The sequence below is a fragment of the Gobio gobio genome, assembly GCF_949357685.1.
Source record: "Gobio gobio genome assembly, chromosome: 18".
NCBI lineage: Eukaryota > Metazoa > Chordata > Actinopteri > Cypriniformes > Gobionidae > Gobio > Gobio gobio.
In genome coordinates this window covers 19,720,902-19,741,358 of record NC_137111.1, presented here as the reverse complement: position 1 = coordinate 19,741,358, position 20,457 = coordinate 19,720,902, and the positions used below count along the sequence as shown (strand labels likewise).

The window sequence follows — 20,457 nt, the reverse complement described above, 5'->3', positions numbered from 1 at the left end:
GGTAGAAATAGGCCTCCATTGCAACTTTCATCTTTTTGAAAGAGTTTTAAATGTGCTCAATTTCTTTAAAACAAAATGAAAGCCATTTGATTAAATATATAATCTGATGTGATTATATTCATCCACTAGCATGGCTTCAGTGCCCAGCGTTTTTTGGGAACGGTGCGTGTGTGTATGTGTGCCTCTGTATTGGGAAGATGCCAGATTGTTTTGTGACCTGGCCTGTTCTGCAGCCAGGACGTGCTGTGCTGTACATAATTATCAGGCAAGTGAGCAGAATCCCCGCAGCATTTTGACCTCACACTGGAGTGATGAGACCGGGAGAGGGACACAGCCCTGATTTTAGCCCATCCTTCACCTCCCCGCTTGTGCTGAAATGCCCAGGGCAAACCGAGGCTAACTATGTAGTCAGTCTCCCCATCCTCACTCCCGAGGTCGGAACAGCCTGTAGGCCTGGAGCTCAAATCAAGCCTCTATGAAAAGGGCCAATGCAGCTGTTCTAAACTGGGGCTGCTCTCAGGGAGGTGGAACAACAAAGGAAAGGTGCACTGGTTCCCTCAAGGAGTCATTAGATTCTGCCAAAAGCAGGACGAGTGTGCTCTCTCCAAAGACTCCTCTGAACATGCATCATTTAAGAGCAGCCACAGTCTAACCTCCATCCCAGTCCCAATGTGAGCTTCCTCTCCACCTGCGTTTTCACAGTACTGCAATTCTGAGTTCGGCAATAAGTTCAAGTGCTGATTCTTACTTACATCTATCTTTTATAGCCTCAGCCTCAGTTTGGTCCAGAAACGATAGGTATAGAAATGTAATGGATTGCTTTCTTTCTTTCTTTCTTTCTTTCTTTCTTTCTTTCTTTCTTTCTTTCTTTCTTTCTTTCTTTCTTTCTTTCTTTCTTTCTTTCTTTCTTTCTTTCTTTCTTTCTTTCTTTCTTTCTTTCTTTCTTTCTTTCTTTCTTTCTTTCTATGGATGGATGGATGGATGGATGGATGGGCTTTGCTTTGCTTTGTTTAGGTTTTGGGTTATGTTTCGTTTTGTATTTTCAGTTTTGTTCTGTTTGGTGTTTTGTTTTGCTTATTTTTGCTTTGCTTTGTTTTGTTTGGCTTTGTTTAGGTTAGGTTTGGTTTGGTTTTGGGTTTTGTTTTGTCTTGTCTTGTCTTTTCTGTTTTGTTCTGTTTGGTGTGTTGTTTTGTTTTGCTTATTTTGGCTTTGCTTTGTTTAGGTTTTGGGTTATGTTTCGTTTTGTATTTTCAGTTTTGTTCTGTTTGGTGTTTTGTTTTGCTTATTTTTGCTTTGCTTTGCTTTGTTTTGTTTGGCTTTGTTTAGGTTAGGTTTGGTTTGGTTTTGGGTTTTGTTTTGTTTTGGGTTTTGTTTTGTTTTGTTTTGTTTTGTTTTGTTTTGTTTTGTTTTGTTTTGTTTTGTTTTGTCTTGTCTTTTCTGTTTTGTTCTGTTTGGTGTGTTGTTTTGTTTTGCTTATTTTGGCTTTGCTTTGTTTAGGTTTGGTTTGGTTTTGGGTTTTGTTTAGTCTTTTTCTCTTTTCTTTTATGCTTTGTCTTTTCTGTTGTGTTTTGTTTTGGGTTTTTGCTTTGTTTTTGTTTTGGGCTTTTATTTTGTGTTTTGGACTTTTGTTTTGTGTTTTTCTTTTTCTTTTGTTTTTGTTTTTGTTTTGTTTAGGTTTTTTGCTTTGTGTTGTGTTTTTTCTTTTCTTCTTTTCTTTTCTTTTCTTTTCTTTCCTTTTTGGTTTTGTTTAGTATTTTCTGTTGTGTTGTTTTGTTTTGTTTGGGTTGTTTGGCAAGTGTTTTCTTTCAATGTCATTGGCTGTTGTTCAGAAGAGTGTAAGAGAACTGGAAGCGCTAAGATTACATCTAAATCTAAAAAACAGATTACATCTAAAAAAAAATCATTTTTGAATTTTGAACTTTTAAAAAAAAAGCCTCACTATCATCATTCTCACAGAAATAATCTCATTGTAAAACAGCTGATGCAAAAGAAGACCTGCCAGATTTACGCATCTTATTTGTTTTGATCTTTTTTTATGGAGACAGGCTCCAGATTAGTGTTTTCGAGGCCGAGCTTTCACTCAACTGTCTTGACAAGCTTCGCCATCATAAGAGTAAATTAGTCGCATCTCTATCCACAAACTCAGAGACATGATTAAAAAAAGGGCAAGGCGCTCATCTGAGCCTAATGTAATTCAGTATTAATAGTCTCGCTCGAAAGCTTAACTAAGACAAATTGCTGTGTTTTGAGGGCCAGTGTTCTCTTCTCTCTAAGTACCCCCCTGACTTATTTCAGAAATCTCTCTCTGTGTAGCCGGCGGTCTTGATGTGTCACACCTAACAAGAGTCGCTGTAAATTTAGCCTGTCAATACGTGTCAGGCCTCGTTTATCAGCCACCTCTTCTTGGCCGGTTTTCCCTCCCTCACCTTCTTGTATTCCTCTTTATTTTTTCCCCACCTGTTCTCTCTCTGTTGCTTTTAAGCAGTATGAGTTTTGACTTTGGCTGTGGTTTTGCCTTATCTTCAATCAGATTCCCCCTCACAAAGCTCTAGAAGGCAGGTGATGCGAATTCTAATGCCGACTCCAGCCGGAGGGCTTGTGAAAGCGAGTGTGTTTTTGTGTCTGTATGCAATTTGTGCAAATCATTCACTAAAAGTGCAGAAGGGAACAGATTTGTCATGTAAATGAGGCCACATCAAAACCTTGAGACACTCATTCTCGCCGCTTCACCAACACATACAGCATGATTTTTACTAAAAGATGTCTGGAGCGGCTCCCTGCTGAATTCTTAACTTGAGGGAAGTCAAACTGATACATTGTTTGCTGACTGGAAAGATTTCCCCTAAGTTGTCCTGTCAGAATGCTGTGAGGTAGCGGACTCTGTGATTAAACTGGTTCCTGTTCGTTGTGTCTCCTCAGGGTTTGAAAGGGGATCCTGGACCTCAAGGCCTACCTGGTCTCAAAGGTGATAAAGTAAGTTGCCCTGCCAGTTTGATTTCTTGTAACAACCTTTACAATCTGTAACATAGAGAGAGATAGCTGCAGAGTATCTATGATCTTAAGGATGTTTTTCAGTCTGTGAGCTTTCCAGAGTTTTATTCATATGCATAGAAAGCCACAGTCGGTATGTGAGTCATTCTTAGGAAACTGTGCCATTTGTGCCTGAAAATTTTCAATATATTTTTTATTTTCATTTTAACATTTTAAAGTTTGAACATGTCACTGCTAAACTTTTGAAAACTCATATTTTTCCCACTTTAAGCCCAATATACCAGGGCCATAACTGCCAAAGACGCCTCCAGCCCAATATTCAGATTAGCAGTCAGATATTGGATATTGGTTTCCTATAAATCTGTGGTGACAGCCTTGTAAAATATCATATGACGTTAGAAAGGTCAAAATAGATTTTAGAAAAAAAGTACACATTGAAATTATATATATGTATGTATAATATATATATATATATATATATATATATATATATATATATATATATATATATATATATATATATATATATACACACACACATATACAATTTATATTTATGTAAATTCTTTTTTTTATTTTTATTCTGTATATCCCATTAAAAAATAATGATGGTGAATGGAACATACATTCACTGATATTCTGATTAATTTTTTTTTTGTTATGCTTCTGTTCAAAAGTTTGGAATATGTAAAATATTTTGCATTGGTTTCCCCCCACAAATTAAGCAGCACATCTTTTTTTTTACATTGATAAAAACAAGAAATGTTTCTTGAGCAGCAAATCAGCATATTAGAATGATTTCTGAAGGAAGCCCGGAATAATGATTCTAAAAATTCAGCTTTGATCACATGAATACATAACATTTTTATGTATATTGAAATAGAAAAAATTATAATGTTCCACCATTACGGTTTTTACTGTGTTTTTATATAAAAGCAGCTTTGCAGTGCATAAGAAACTGCTTTATCAAATATCAAATATTTCTCTAGTAATAATGTTTAGTTTAATTCGACAGTTTATATAGTAAATAAAAAAAAAAATATATATATATATATATACAGTATATATAAAATGTAAGGAATAATTGACGCGAGGTGTGCATTATTTTCTAATAATTCAACAGACCAGAGTCAATTATTAAGCTTATACTAAGATTACCACACCTCAAGACATTGTTCAGATGATGTATTTCAAGACATTTGTCTGGTTTTTGTCCTTCAAATGTGTGTATGATTAATTTCTTACGCATCGCATCCCACGGCCTCGCATTTTAGAGTTAGTAATGGAGACTTGAGCCATTGGTGACAGACTAATGCAGTTATTAATGCAATTATTAGAGAGCGAGAGAGAGAGAGAGAGAGAGAGAGAGAGAGAGAGAGAGAGAGAGAGAGAGAGAGAGAGAGAGAGAGAGAGAGAGAGAGAGAGAGAATTATCTCAGTGAATTATCTCAGTCTGTGCGTCTCTCAACAGTGTTCGGCAGCAGCGTCTCTACTAATAGCGAAACTTTAAGTTTATCTGCTTAAAGAACATTACCATTATTACCTTGCTAGTGAAAAATTCATGTAGCTTTTAACTTGCTAAACTATTTTACTGATAAAACCGCCAGAGCAGCGCTGACGATACGTTTCTGTCTGAGTGTGTGTCCGTACTGTATGTGTGTGCGTTTGAGTGGGAGAAAGAGAGCGGGAGAAATAAAGTATGTGCTTTTCATAAAACATAATTTTGAGGGAAAAACATGAAAATAATTTGTTGTTTTTATCCTTATTGTTTGCTATATTTATGTGCTTGGTCAGTGTCATTGTGGGTTTTGGTTCTTTTACTGCTGTTGGCTGTAAGGACCTTTGAAATAACTGAAATAATTTGGCAAAGTGATATGGAACTGTAATGCGGTCAAAACCTGCCTGGAACTACTTTAGCCGTGCGTTTACCTGAAAATAACAGCACACCTTTGAATGTTCATCAACCAATCAGATTCAACAGCTCCATAGTATAAAATATATATACATAATTTATGTAAATGTGTATGTGTGTGTACTGTATGTATGTGCATGAATGTAGATCAATATTTCATCAAGTCAACACAGACTTTGTCCCTACAGTAACTGTTTGAATCAGTTATTGGTTTCTGAATGTAAAGACGTCCTTTTGATACAATATTTTTAATTTACTAAAATCCTTTTAAGAACCATGACCACTGATTGTACAAGAAAACATGTCTATATACAATAATTGATAATGTAGCTTATATTGCTTGTGCTGAGCATAGCATGTAGTAAATGCCTCAGTAAACCAGGCACAGAATGCTGCTCAGTTTTGTGGGATTGAATCAATTTTACTACTGGAAGTCACATATATTAGATTAGATTAGATTAGATTCAACTTTATTGTCATTACACAAGTACAAGTACAAGGCAACGAAATGCAGTTTAGGTCTAACCAGAAGTGCAATAGCAGCAAGTGCAGGATATATACAATGGTTGCGTAAGTGCAGGACATAAAAATGTTCTGAATATATATAAATATGTATAAGTAGAGAGATGGTTATTACTATAAGTAGAACTGAATTTACAGATGAATATATACAGTGAATAAATATACAGATGGCTATTACTATAAACAGAATTTACAGGTGAATATGTACTATGAATAAATATACAGATGGCTATTACTATAAACAGAATTTACAGGTGACTATGTACTATGAATAAATATACAGACGGTTATTACTTGAACAGAATTTTACAGTTAGAGGTATACAATAATATGTTAGGCTAATATGAGGAATATAGCAGTGGATTAAGTTAGTACAATAAATTATGGACAGAGCTATCCGAAAGAAAGTGTAAAAGTGCAGTGGAAAGTGGTTGCATATTCCAGTTAGAAGTACGGTGCAAAATGCAAATGTAAACATTGTTACTGTAAATACAGTCGGCAGTGCAGATGAGCATTATCCAGTTACGGTATGGTGGTGCAGAATGCATAAGTAAACAGTTGTTACTGTAATAAACAGTCAGTAGTGCAAATAACAAAGTGAAGGCAGATGTGAGGTAGGAGAGTTATCAGTTTATGAGGGAAGTGGATCAACGGGGGTTTGAGTTCAATAAAGAGACAGCTCTGGGGAAAAAACTGTTCTTTAGTCTGCTGGTCCTGGTCCGGAGGATCCTGAAACGCCTGCCGGAGGGCAGGAGAGAAAACAGTCTGTGGGCTGGGTGAGAGGAGTCCTTGAGGATGCTGCGAGCTCGATGCAGGCAGCGTTTCCTCTGGATGTGTTCGATGGCAGGCAGTGGAGTCCCTGTGATGCGCTGGGCAGTTTTCACCACCCGCTGCAGTGCCTTGCGCTCCGCAACAGAGCAGCTCCCATACCACACTGCCACACAGTTGGTCAGGATGCTTTCTATTGCGCAGTGGTAGAAGTTCACCAGGATGGCCGAGGAGAGCTGATTCTTCCTCAGTGTCCTCAGGAAGAAGAGGCGCTGGTGAGCCTTCTTGACCAGGCTGGAGGTGTTGGTCGTCCACGACATGTCCGCCGAGATGTGGATCCCCAGGAACTTGAAACTGGAGACACGCTCAACAGCCATTCCATTGATGTGGATGGTGTCGTGTGTGCCTCTTGACTCCTTCCTGAAGTCCACGATGAGCTCCTTCGTTTTGGTGGTGTTGAGGAGCAGGTTATTATCAGCGCACCATGTGGCCAGGTGCTGGATCTCCTCCCTGTAGGCAGTCTCATCGTTGTTGCTGATGAGACCAATCACCGTAGTGTCGTCCGCAAACTTGACGATGGAATTAGTTCCATACACAGGCTTGCAGTCGGAGGTGAAGAGGGAGTAGAGAAACGGACTTAGCACACAGCCCTGTGGTACACCAGTGTTGAGTGTGATGGATGTGGAGCAGGTGGATCCTGATCGAACATTCTGGGGTCTGTCAGTTAGGAAGTCCAAAATCCAGTTACACATTGAAGTGTTGATGCCCAGGTCTCCAAGTTTGGCAATTAACTTGGATGGGATGACAGTGTTGAATGCTGAGCTGAAGTCAACAAACAGCATGCGTGCATAAGTGTTTTTACTGTCCAGATGGGTGAGCACAGAGTGCAGTGCCATGGAAACGGCATCCTCTGTGCTCCTATTGCTGCGGTAGGCAAACTGGTGTGAGTCCAATGTGGATGGTATAGAGTCTTTTAGGTGTTCCAGGACCAGCCGCTCAAAGCACTTCATAATGATGGGTGTGAGTGCTACAGGGCGGTAGTCATTAGGGCACCTCGGGCTGGAGTGTTTCGGCACTGGCACAATGGAAGTGCGTTTAAAGCATGATGGTACAGCTGCTTGGGCGAGAGACAGGTTGAAAATGTCTGTAAAAACCCCAGCGAGCTGCTCCGCACATGCCCTGAGCACACGTCCAGGGATGTTGTCTGGTCCAGCAGCCTTGTGCGCGCTGATCCGGCTCAGTGCCTTGCAGACATCTGTGGTGGAGAGTGTGATTGGTGGGTGGTCAGCTGAGGGTTTGAGCTTGGTGGCAGTTTCTCTGTTGTCTCTTTCAAAACGAGCATAAAAGTAATTTAGCTCATTCAGGAAGTTGACATCAGTGGCTGCGGGGGTGGAGTGGGGGGGTTTGTAGTCACTGATGGCCTGGATGCCCTGCCACATGCGTCGAGGGTCAGAGTTGGAAAAGTGACCCTCAATCTTAAGCTTGTAGCAGTGCTTGGCCTTTTTGATGCCCCTCTTCAGGTTTGCCCTGGATGCGCTGTAGGCTTGTGCATCTCCTGATCTGAAGGCAGTATTGCGTGACTTCAGCAGGAGTCGTACTTCCCTGTTCATCCAAGGCTTCTGATTTGGGTATGTGGTGATCTGTTTCTGGGTTGTAACACTGTCGATGGTGGTATTGATATGATCCAATACTGAGGAGGTGTAGGAGTCAATGTCCGTGTGAGCGCCACTGGTGGCTTGAGAAGCAAACATACTCCAGTCTGTGTTTAGAAACCTTTCCTGGAGTGTGGAGTCTGCCCCCGCAGGCCACACCTTGATGGTTTTCATTGATGGCTTCACGCGGTTGATGAGGGGTGAATATTTGGGTCTGAGAAACAAAGAGAGGTGGTCTGACTGTCCCAGGTGGGGGAGGGGTGTCGCAACGTAAGCTCCGGCCATGTTTGTGTAGACATGGTCTAAGGTTTTGTTTCCTCTGGTGTGGCAGGAAACATGCTGGTGAAACTTGGGTAGCACTGACTTTAAGTTTGAGTGATTAAAGTCACCTGCAACAATAAACGCAGCTTCCGGGTGATCAGTCTGTTGTTTACTGATGGCTGCGTGAAGTTCTTTCATAGCAAGCTTGGCATCAGCATCGGGTGGAATATAAGCTGCTGTGATAATAGTGGAGGTGAACTCCCGCGGTAGATAAAACGGTCTACATTTAACCATGAGAAACTCCAGGTTAGCTGAACAATGACTCCCAACAATAGCAGAGTTTGTGCACCAAGCTTTGTTAATATAAATGCACAATCCACCCCCTCTGCTCTTCCCAGAGCCATCTAATGTTCTATCCGCCCGGAGTGTGTGGCGTCCCGCTAGCTCGATAGCGGTGTCCGGTATTCCGCTGTTTAACCAGGTTTCCGTGAATATTAGGACGTTACAGTTCAAAAGTTTCTTACTGTGTGTGATGCTGAGTCGAATCTCCTCCATTTTGTTCACTAGCGACCGTACATTGGCAAGGAAAATGCTGGGTAAAGAGAGCCGATGAGGAGTAAGCGTTAGCTTAGCACGCGTTCCTCCACGTCTCCCTCGCCTTTGTTTACGATCACGCCGCCGTCTGCGTGCACTTCCGCCCGGCCGGGTAGAGTGCAGAGTCACCGGTGTCTTAGCATGTGCCACTTATATATAGTGGCACATGTGGTGACAGGGAAAACTATAATGTATGATGATCAAACAAGGAAATGGAAATTGTAGTGACACTCAGATTGTATGTAAATATTAAAGGAATGTTTCAGATTACACACATGTTAAGCTCTATTGGCAAATTAACTTATTTGAATGTATTTTGCCGTATATTGCGTTTAACAAACAAACAAAAAACTGCAAAACCATACAAAAATAATGATTTGGAAAATAATTTGTGTTCTGTGTTTGTTTCATGTCCCAGTGCCATGACTTGCCCCATAGATAGTCATTACATTGCATCACTGTACTGTAAACACAATTTATGTTTGTTTTCACAAATCTATTATTTTCTGAGGAACTGGCCCATGTGTCACAGATGCTTTAGATAGAACAGACAGACCTTCACAGCAGGGAAGATGTGACTCCAGTGAAACAGAATGTAGAAAAGAGCTTCCTGCTCCGATATCTTATTCCCCCACCCCCCGCGCACGCAGACACACACGCACGCGGCCCACCGCGGGACTTCTTTCCAAACAATAGATCAAATGTTATTCTCTAATTAGCTATCATATTACCCATTGTCTTTTACAGTATTGGATTTCTTTGTTTGCCTGCGTGCGCGCGTAATTGTCAATGCAGTGTTTTCAAGCCTTGAAGTTCTAATGAGCTCCTCTGCGTTAGAGCAGAGAATAACTAGCTTCTTTTTCATCTCATCTCCCAGTCAGACTGAGGGAGGGAGGAAAACCGTTCGTTTGGATTGAAACTGACAGTTGGAAAGACACGTCACGCTCTTCTAACATAGAATGACTCGGAATATCTTCAAACGGGCCAGCTTTAGGTGTTCGAAACTTTATATTTCAGCAAACTTTGATGTGGAGGAGTTTCTGTGGATTTAAATTGAATTTGTGGAAGGCTCTGTCTGTTTTTGTCAAGGGGTTTTAACTTAAAGTGATGTCTCCGCTTGTATTTCATAACCTTGAATATATGAAAGTCCTTTTTTTAAGAGCAGAAAAGCACCGATATAGGAACATCAGGTTATTTTATTTTTATGACTGTTTTCCAGATATGCCTGAGAGAATTATTCCTAAAGGAATAGTTTTCCTAAAAATGACAAATTTGTCATCCTCTACTAACCCTCATGTCGTATCCCTGACTTTCTTCTAAGGAATAAGAAGAACATGTTTCTTTAAAAAATAGAGGAATTTCTAACAATCCTTTAAATAGATCAGTTTGATTAATGTTTTGGAAATGAGTGGAATCCCATAGTACAGGTCATTTTAAAGGGGTGGTAAAACACATTCCTTCGAAGGCTTGATTGTGTTTGTGGGGTGCACTGTAACGTGTTCATGCTTCGTTTTTAAAAAATTTCATTATTTTTCATATATTTTACCTTTATTCTACACTACTCTGTTCCTCCTTGTTAAAACGGTCTGATGGTTTCCAGGTTGTATGAAGCCAGTCCCTCAAAAATACGCAATGGGCTCAGATTGGTTAGCTGGTCCAGTGTGTTGTGATTCGCTAACCGCCTAGTGCACGTTTGTCGGAAACGTCACGCCCCTTACCTTTACCGGTAGACTGTGCTTTGGTCAGTATTAGAAACAATGGCGTCAATAAAACCATACCAATTTGAGCCCGAATCAGACCCAGTCAATTTTAGTGAAGATGATCGAGCAGAACCTGTTCAACCTGTTCAGTCCTCAAGAGTAAAGACTGTGGATCTATAGTGATCGCTACTGAATGGCACTGTTACTTTGGTATTTTTAGAACGATTATAGCCAAATATCTGTCGCAAGAACTATTAACCCAAAATGAACACTAAACATTGGCTTTACTAGTAGCCAAATCAAACACAGAACCATGTTTAGCATGCCTGTAGATAAACAATACATAAAAGCTCTAATCAAAGAATAATTTACACTAATGCCAAGTTCGCTGTTGAGATTTTAAAAAAAGTTTGTAATGTTAGGTGTTTGTCGGATAACGTTAAGTATGAATGAGCATTTAACAAACTGGTTTGCAGAGCCAAACAGCGTTGTCATCTGTGTACTTCCTTGCTACAACGTACAATTAACAATACAAACTATTACAGGAAAACACATCGTCGAAAAATAAGTCAGACTTACAGGTTGTGGCCCGTTAACAGCTTCTGTTTTTAAATCCATCTTTCAGGACAAGCCGTTGTGCGAATCCTTCATTGAACTCGCAAAGATTGTGGAAGCTTTCCTCCGTGAAATATGCAGCGGGAGCCGTGCGCGCCCGTTGTGCATTCACACTGGCAGTGTTTGTCTCGCACAGCTGAACCGCGGCTCGTGTATTGCAAATACAGACGAATATTGTCCATTATGTCACATTTTCCGGTCTTCTCCTCCGACCCCTGTCTGTTTCGTGCTTTGATTTATGATGGGCAGCATATATCTGCTGCAAATGCGACCTGTTCCCCTCGGTCTCATACACACATGCATATAACATGTTGTATGTTAAACGCACTGCAACGCACCCCCGTCCCTGGGAAGGCTGAACAAAGTGGACCTGCAATCCGGATGAAAATAACAGCGTTTCGTCGGCATTGCGGCAACAACACTCCAGCCTACTAACCACAACAACGCTTCCCAGCAGCGATACAAAATGGCCTCGCCCCCCCTTATTTAATATTCTCGGAGGAGGGGTTTATGTAAATATTGAGGCTGGTGATGTCAGAGACCCTGGAGGAATGCCTAGTAGTCCCTACCGGCCGTTTGCTGTAGTCCTTAGAAATTGATTTCTTTAAAAGCAAATATCTCCCTTTGCTTTAAACTTTGAACGTTGTAACTTTGCAGATGTTGTTTATGCTGAAACAGCTACATTACACACTAGCTAAAGTTTGGAAAGTGAAATCGTGGTACACCACCCCTTTAAAAGAATCCTTTTCAAAACCGGTTTTCAAACCGGTCCTGGAGCACCCCCAGCACTGCATATTTTGTGTGTCTCCCTCTTCCTACACACCTGATTCAACTCATTAGTAGAGACAGCGAGACCTGAAATGGGTGTGTCAGATTAGAGAGAGTGCTGGGGATGCTCCAGGGCCGGTTTGAAAACCACTGTGCAACAAACTTCCGTATTCTGTAAAAAAAGGTTGCATCAGTTCTGGTCCAGGTCTTTTATTCACAGATCAGGCATAACATTATGACCTAATATTGTGTTGGTCCCCCTTTCGCTGCCAAAACAGCCCTGACCCGTCAAGGCATGGACTCCACTAGACCCCTGAAGGTGTGCTGTGGTATCTGGCACCAAGATGTTAGCAGCTGATCCTTCAAGTCCTGTAACTTGTGAGGTGGGGCCATGGATCGGACTTGTCTGTTCAGCACATCCCACAGATGCTCGATTGGATTGAGATCTGGGGAATTTGGAGGCCAAGTCAACACCTCAAACTCATTGTTGTGCTCCTCAAACCATTCCTGAACAATTTTTGCTTTGTGGCAGGGCGCATTATCCTGCTGAAAGAGGCGCACAGCCACCAGGGAACACAGTTTCCATGAAATGGTGTACATGGTCTGCAACAATGCTTAGGTAGGTGGTACGTGTCAAAGTAACATTCACATGGATGGTAGGACCCAAGGTTTCCCAGAAGAACATAGCCCAGGTAAGTGATGGACACGCACCCGGCCATCCACGTGATCTAAAAAAAAAAGTGATTAATCAGACCAGGCCACCTTCTTCCATTGCTCCGTGGTCCAGTTCTGATGCTCACGTGCCCACTGTTAACACTTTTGGTGGTGGACTGAGGTCAGCATGGGCACCCTGACTGGTCTGCGTCTATGCAGCCCATTACCCAACAAACTGTGGTGCACTGTGTATTCTGACACCTTTCTATCAGAACCAGCATGAACTTCTTGAGCAATTTGAGCTACAGTAGCTCGTCTGTTTGATCGGACCACACAGGCCAGCCTTCGCTCCCCACGTGCATCAATGAGCCTTGGCCGCCCATGACCCTGTCGCCGGTTCACTACTGATCCTTCCTTGGATCATTTTTGATAGATACTGACCACTGGAGACCGGGAACACCCCACAAGTGCTGCAGTTTTGGAGATGCTCTGATACAGTCCATAGACATCACAAGTTGGCCCTTGTCAAACTCGCTCAAATCCTTACGCTTGCCCTTTTTTCCTGCTTTTAACACATCAACTTTGAGGACAAAATGTTAACTTGCTTCCTAATATATCCCACCCACTAACAGGTGCTGTGATGAAGAGATAATCAGTATGTCAACACAGTCATAATGTTACGCCTGATTGGTGTATGTGCTTCATTAAATATTGTGCTGTTTTACTCAAGATACCTTCAAAAGAACCAACTTAAAGGGATAGTTCACCCAAAAATGTAATTGTCATCATCTACTAACCCTCAAGTTGTTTCAAACCTGTATGGATTTCTTTGTTCAGAAGATATTTTGAAAAATGTGGGTAACCAAACAGTTGATGTATGGAAAGCAAAATACTATGGAAGTCAATGGGGTCCATCAGCCATTTGGTTACTGACAGTTTTTCAAAATATCTTCTTTTGTGTTCAACAGAAGAAAGAAACTCATACAGGTTTGAAACAACTTAAGCGTGAGTTAATGATGAATTTTCATTTTGGGGTGAACTATGCCTTTTAGATTAATATTCGGATAATAAAATTTAATAAAATGCCAACAATAAAAATAACTAACTACCATGAAAGTCCATAAATATCACTGTCAGTTCATCCTGCTGTTAACACTTTCATCGAAAAGCGGATGCAATGAGGTTTTCCTTTTTGTTTAGTTGACGTTCGGCAAAAAGCCTATTGCGCAACACTCTGAAATATCTGATTCTGATTGGCCCATCACGGCAATCTGCGGTCAGATATTTCAGCATAATTGCCACTAAACTGTGTAATAAGTGGCTTAACGTACAGTTAACCTGATTGTTAACGCTCTATAAACCCCTTCACACCACAGTCCTGATTTAGTTTGTGATAATGATCTGTTAACTGTACGTTGTCATTTGCACTTCATCTCATTCTGTATATTTTAGGAACAAAATGCAGCTGATTTAGATGATCTGCTTATATCTGAACAATTATCACTCCTCTGAATTCGATTGTGTGTGTTGCAGGGGGACCCAGGCCTGCCGGTTTCGGGAACACTGTCGGTATGTATCTCAATTCACTCTACAACAACGCTGCATGTCATTTCATACTGAGCTCAGATTGAAACTGACTTTTTGAACGACACCCATATGAAGCATGATATGCATAAGCTGCATTAAGCACCGAAATGAGATTTAAGGAATTTTTTCTAAGGTCTTTGCTTATTGCTGACACCGATATGAGAAAGATGCTCAAACAGGGTGCTATGTTACATACAGTCGTTATACAGTAAGTGTTATACATTAAGTTGATTATTGCATTATATTTAGGTCTATAGCATTATATTTATATTGCGGCATGAAAGGTTGCAGTGATGAGAATTAGCCGATCACAGACATGTTGAGCGCATGGATGCAGCGATCCTAGCCTGGTCCTACCAGACTCTCGTATATTTCATTTGTAATGTACAGAGAGTTTGGCCACTCTCCATTGACAAGCATTTAATTCCTTGAAGGCGGGTACTCTGTTGAAGTTTAAAACTATCGGATCTGCCCAGAGCCACTCTGGATCTGCCATAACCAATCACTAACGTTTGGTCGTGATGTATGTCATGCGCCAGCCCATTCGCCTTTTTTTCTCACATGGAAATCCGTAAAAATAACTGCAGATTGTGCATGCCACCTCAGTGATAAAGCCTTGTGCAATCGGATTGTGATTTATTCACGGTGGAGGGGAGAGTTTTGTGTTCGGGATCGCACTGCTCACGTGGTCCGTAACATACTGTAAATATAATGTCATATGCTTGTAATGATAAGAATAAATGCTGCTGTAAATAACGGCCCAATTCAAATGTTTACTTGCTATTCTTCCTTTTATTTTTTGAGCGTGATAAAATATATTGCTCTTGAAAATACTTGCCCACATTTAAAGAAATACTAGTCTAGAAATGCATCCAAATGACAGCGAAGTGCGGCCGTACTGTGCTCTGCAGTGATCCAAAAGGATATAAACAATGAATTTTGAAGTGATATTCTTGAAAACTCAGAGATGTGGATTCGGACAGCAATTAAATTACCACACGACCTTGGTGTTTGTCTAAAACGTGTAATTCGGCCGGGGAATTTTATGCTGGTGGTGGGAGAAGGACGGCAATAAAATCACTGACTAGCCCCTGTAAATGAAAGCACTGCCTTACGGCCGCACGCGAAACAATTAACCAATATTAAGCCATATTGGTCTAGAAAATCGCAACTTTTTATTTTCCGTCTGTCTTATTACATGATGTAACTAGACACATCACAACATGTACATAGGAAAATGTTGCCGTTATTTTGTCACTTATTGAGCAGTAGGCTAGCTGGAGCCGTTTACCTCCAGTCTTTGTGCTAAGCTAAGCTAGCGGTGGGTGCGTCAGACAGAGTTATGGCACACACGGAGATGAGAATGGTATGTATAGACTTATCTGACTCTGTGGGATACGGTGAATAAGCTCCCAAAAAGTAAGATTAAGCTCCCAAATAAGTCTCAAAAAGTTGGCGTGTTCCTTTAAAGGGATAGTTCACCCAAAAATGAAAATTTGATGCTTATCTGCTTACCAGGGCATCCAATATATAGGTGACTTTGTTCCTTCAGTAGAACACAAATTAAGATGTTTAATTCCAACCATTGCAGTCTGTCAGTCGTAAAATACATGGTAACAAAATAAAAAAATAAACACGCACAGAGAAATCCAAATTAAACCCTGCGGCTCGTGACGACACATTGATGTCTTAAGACACGAAACGATCGGTTTGTGTGAGAAACCGAACCGTATTTATATCATTTTTTACCTCTAATACACCACTATGTCCAACAGCCTTGAGCGCGCGATCACTTCCGGTGCGTGAGGCCTGTACACAATCAGGTATAGTTTACGCAACCGCCGGAAGTGGTGTATTATAGGTAAAAAATTATATACATACTGTTCGGTTTCTCACACAAACCTATCGTTTCATGTCTTAAGACATCAGTGACTACGTTTACATGGACAGCAGTAATCTAATTATTGACCTTAATCTGAATAAGACAATATTCTGATTAAGGTGTTTACATGAGTTGCTTTTAGAATATTCCGTTCATGTTCCCGTTTTACATGTTATAGAACATAGATCGATTAATGGCACACGTCATTACGTCGCCATGCCATGCTATGCTGTCCGACGTCCAATCATGGGCGCGACTTTTCGTTAAAATCAATGGGCTCAGGCAAACCGCTGTAACTCTACCTGCAGGTGTCGCTGTTGGACAGTGTTCCTTTATAAAAAAAGAGGGATTTTTATTACTTTTTAATGCAATTTATATATATATATATATATATATATATATATATATATATATATATATATATATATATATATATATATATATATATATATATACACACGTTGTTTTATTTTTGTAATATTATATATTGTGTCTTTCAGGTTTTTTTTGAAGAGACACTGCCCATCTTGCCTCTTTCTTGACAGCCTACATTTCGAATAATAGCTTTGATTAATGATGAAAATTAAGGTTTCAAAATCGTGATTGTTTGGATTTTTTTTTTTCTGCCGTCGTGCCACAGGCATTCACTGAATGGCCATATGACTCACGAGCCTAGAGGTTCCCGACCGCTGTTGTAAGCAGACAATTATGAATCTGGGATTACAGATACAAACTTATTGTATTTTACTTTTACAATGAGCAGAATTATGACAACACAAAGAAAAAAATATAGAGGAGCGTCAGAATGAGCAGTCAAGCAAGACACGCACCATAGCAACACGTCATGGCAATGACATTTCAGACTGACAGATAACGTTACGTAAAAGATTGAGACATTTGAACGCTTTGTTAATGTTTTGTACGCGCTGTTCTATTAATTATAATTCAAATTCTGTTTTATTGGTCACAATATTATTGATGATTGATGAGAGGGGCACTTTTGATACATTTTTAAAAAGAGCAGGGGCTCGAGCCTCCAAAGCCCTCCCCTCTGCACTTGCCTGTGTGTGTGTCCTGTCACAAAATGCGACGAAAACTCCTACACAGCGTTAATAGTTAGATTAAGGTGTGTACATGTCTACAATGCACTTCGATAATGCGACTAAAATAGGCATACTCCACATGTCTTAATTCGATTTTTGTTTAATTCGAGTATGGCTTTAACCGGATTAAGGTAATTAGAAATAGCTGTTTACATGGTAGTTTCTTAATCAGAGTATGGTCTTAATCAGATTAATATCGGAGATGTCCATGTAAACGTACTGAGTGACTGACTGCATTATACGACTGACAGACTGCAACGGTTGGAGTTAAAAATCTTAATTTGTGTTCTACTTAAGAAACAAAGTCACCTATATCTTGGGTGCCATGGGGGTGTTACGGTTGGGTGTGCACAAGAACAGGCTAAAGACTCAGAAGATCCATATATAAACTTAAACTTTAATAATGCTAAGGAACAAACTGAAAAGCAGGTAACTGCACTCCCAACATAGCAGGGTAAAATAGCAGTGAATAGACAAAGACTGAGTGAACAAGAGGAACTTAAATAGGAGACAGAAACGACTCAACGAGATAATTAACTAAACACAGCTGAACAGAACTTAACTAACGAGGGTAACCTAGGAAACAGACAAGTGGCGGGACACAACTGAAAGCTAAACTAAACAGACAGACATATGGGGCCTGTACCATGATGGTAGTTTAACAAACTCAGGGTTACAGGATTAGTTTTGAGTTGACAAAACCAAACCAATCTATTCAGGCTTTGTTGGTCCCATGATCATCAGCTTTCTCTGTCAACTCAGGCTTTGATCCTGAGTTTAGGAGTTTAGCTGTGACATCAGTAGTGAACAGCCAATCACATGCTGTGGATCAGTGAAACTGAGATTCATTTCTCTCTTCTGCAGAATATTACATGATTGAAAAATATTAAGAATTTAAACAAATAGACAGGAAGAAAAGAGCTGTCTATGAAAGAGGATAACTTAAAGAAATATATTATACGTCAATGCAAGTAAAAGTTATGAAGTTAGTTTAGTTGATATATAGAGAGAATTGAACATTTAAGATCACATGTAGTCATTTTTATAGCTTTATTTATTGATTTTAAAGCTTATTTGTATGACCTTTATATAGGCTATTAATATTAATTTTAACTAAGTGCCTATTAATGATTGATTAACTAAAAGGGTATAATTACATAAATTATATCTAAATCATTCAAAACTATTATTATTATAAATAAGCATTGTTAAAAGCCAGACGCGTTAGTCTTTAAAAACCATTTGCTATAGTGAGTTAGTGACCTTTAATTTGGAGTAGAAACAGAGGGAGGGACTTTATTGCATCAGAGGCGTGTCACTTTGTTCACAGCTGATTGGTCCAATTTCAGTTTGAGATGTCTTATCCAGAACATAACCTGCCCTGGAGCAGGTTAGCCGTGGAGCGTAAGTTACTGTGGAGATGAACACGGCTAAAAGCCAAACCACTTTAATGGTACCTAAAACCCAGGATTGGCACAAACTAAGCTTTAAACGTATCTGGCTAGCCAGCTAAACCGGCTTCATGGTATAGGCCCGTGACGGGGTAAGCAGATAAACATCAAATTTACATTTTTGGGTGAACTATCTCTTTAAATGTGCTAGACGGACAATTGACCGTCTAGTTTGGGCACACAGAGCACATTTTTGTCCATTCCACCGTGCTACTTTCCCATGATTTTTAAATGCAAACGCACTAGACAGACGTCTTTAACCGTTGCACTCGCGTCTTGCATCTTTTGCATTCTTGCGATGCTAGCGTTCTTAAAACGCAGTGCTCAAGTTAAAAGAAGTTTAACTTTCAGAAAAAGTGTCTCTAGACCTTGTGCTTTTTTTGTTCTACTGACCTGTGTCTTGCTTTGTCCTGATTCAGTATCTACTGTAAGATGAGATGATGTCTATGTGTCAGTGTCATTATTCTAACGTTTTTTTGTAACTTGTTAGGGCCAGTTCACACAATACATGTTTTTGCTGTTAAAATTACGAGCATGCAACGTGGTAGTCGTGCCCCCAAACTTTTGAACAGAATGGCGAAGTTTAACTTTCTCTGTCTTCACAACTAAAACAAATAAAAGGCAAAGGAGAGCCAGCACATGCTCACTCAGGGGTGACCAGAATAACCAGATTGTGGAGGTTAGTCCTGCAAGTAGGGAGCACCTCATATGAGGGACACGCCTGTTACATCTCATAAAACAAGAGAGGGATGTACTGTATGATCTTGTGCATTAGGATACAGTCCAACGGCTCTGCCCCTTTATGTAACCTAAACAGTAAACTAACCCCAACAGAACTGTATCAGGGCATAACAGTTATTTACTCATGCTAATTTTACATTTTATGAGGACAAGCAGGAATACCAGGGATGCAAACGTGAAAGCCGACAACACGCTCGCCGTATCACCACTCCCTCTTGTAGTCAAGTTGTAAATCGTGTAGAACAAAAACATTTTAACAAGCTTTTGCGGCTTATGTTATTTATGTATAAACAAATAGCTTATAGCTGACATTTCTGATTTTATCAATGTTTCAGGTTATTTTATATTCTATCATGGATCTCGCCAGCGCAGACATCTGTCGCTCTTATTTACGGCCTCTAACATCACAGGCCGTCTCTCCACTGTTACATTTTGACAGTTTTAGGAGCCTTTAAAGCTCTTGTTCTCCGACTTTCACCAGACACTACGAATGGCTATTTTTGCAGCTGTTTCTAAGATGTGTCAGTGTTTTCGAGAATGCCAGCTGAAAGTTAACACCACACTCTGTATCTGAAAGGCCGTCTGTATGTGTCTTGTATATATGTGAATGGTCATGTGGTTTGTCTTTTTTACTGGGTCATGTACTGTAAAGATATCCTGACCTTTGTTTTAACAGCATTAACAGCTGAAGTTAATTGCTGTCTCTGTTTGATGAAAGATGTTATAATTTCCCTTCTGCTTTCTCTTAGATTGAAACGCAAGTTCAAAAAGGAGACCAGGTAAAAAGACATTTCATTTCTGTGTTCTGAAACTGAATGCCAGCACATAGCAGTGAGGATTTGACTGTTTTTATATATTTCATGAGAATTTTATTACATTGCTTGTAAGGCATTTTCCTAGAATTTTTGATGATTCATAGCGAAAGCCGTTTCCTTTTTTTTCCACAGAGTGTTTTTAATTAAACTCAAGTAGAAATGTTGGTCTGCTTCTGCTGCTTCTTCAGATATTTATGTAGCTTATTCAACTAGAACTGCTTAATGTATTGACTCAATTCAAATCTATATTTTTTTGTTGATCATTTCAGCCAGGTTACTTTAATTATAAGTGAAAATGTAACCAAAACCGATGACATCAAATGTTATATTTGCATTCAAAATTGTGATTGATCGCTTCTACTTGTTTAAATCTATTTTACTATCTAAAAGGCAATATTATGTTATGTAGTTCATGTTCACAGAAAACATGTGTCCTGAGTAT

General features: G+C 40.0%; 1 protein-coding gene across 1 annotated transcript in view; it reads left to right on the top strand.

Annotated features, from left to right (window-relative positions):
- The window catches only part of LOC307141746 (uncharacterized protein), a gene marked incomplete at its 5' end in the record, with an annotated part of 252,555 nt that overhangs the window by 62,159 nt on the left and 169,939 nt on the right, over positions 1 to 20,457 (top strand). The window contains 3 exons of the mRNA XM_079842185.1: positions 2,920 to 2,973; positions 13,970 to 14,005; positions 19,950 to 19,979. Of these exons, the coding sequence (XP_079698311.1) occupies positions 2,920 to 2,973; positions 13,970 to 14,005; positions 19,950 to 19,979 (120 nt within the window). The remainder of the gene's footprint in view (positions 1 to 2,919; positions 2,974 to 13,969; positions 14,006 to 19,949; positions 19,980 to 20,457) is intronic.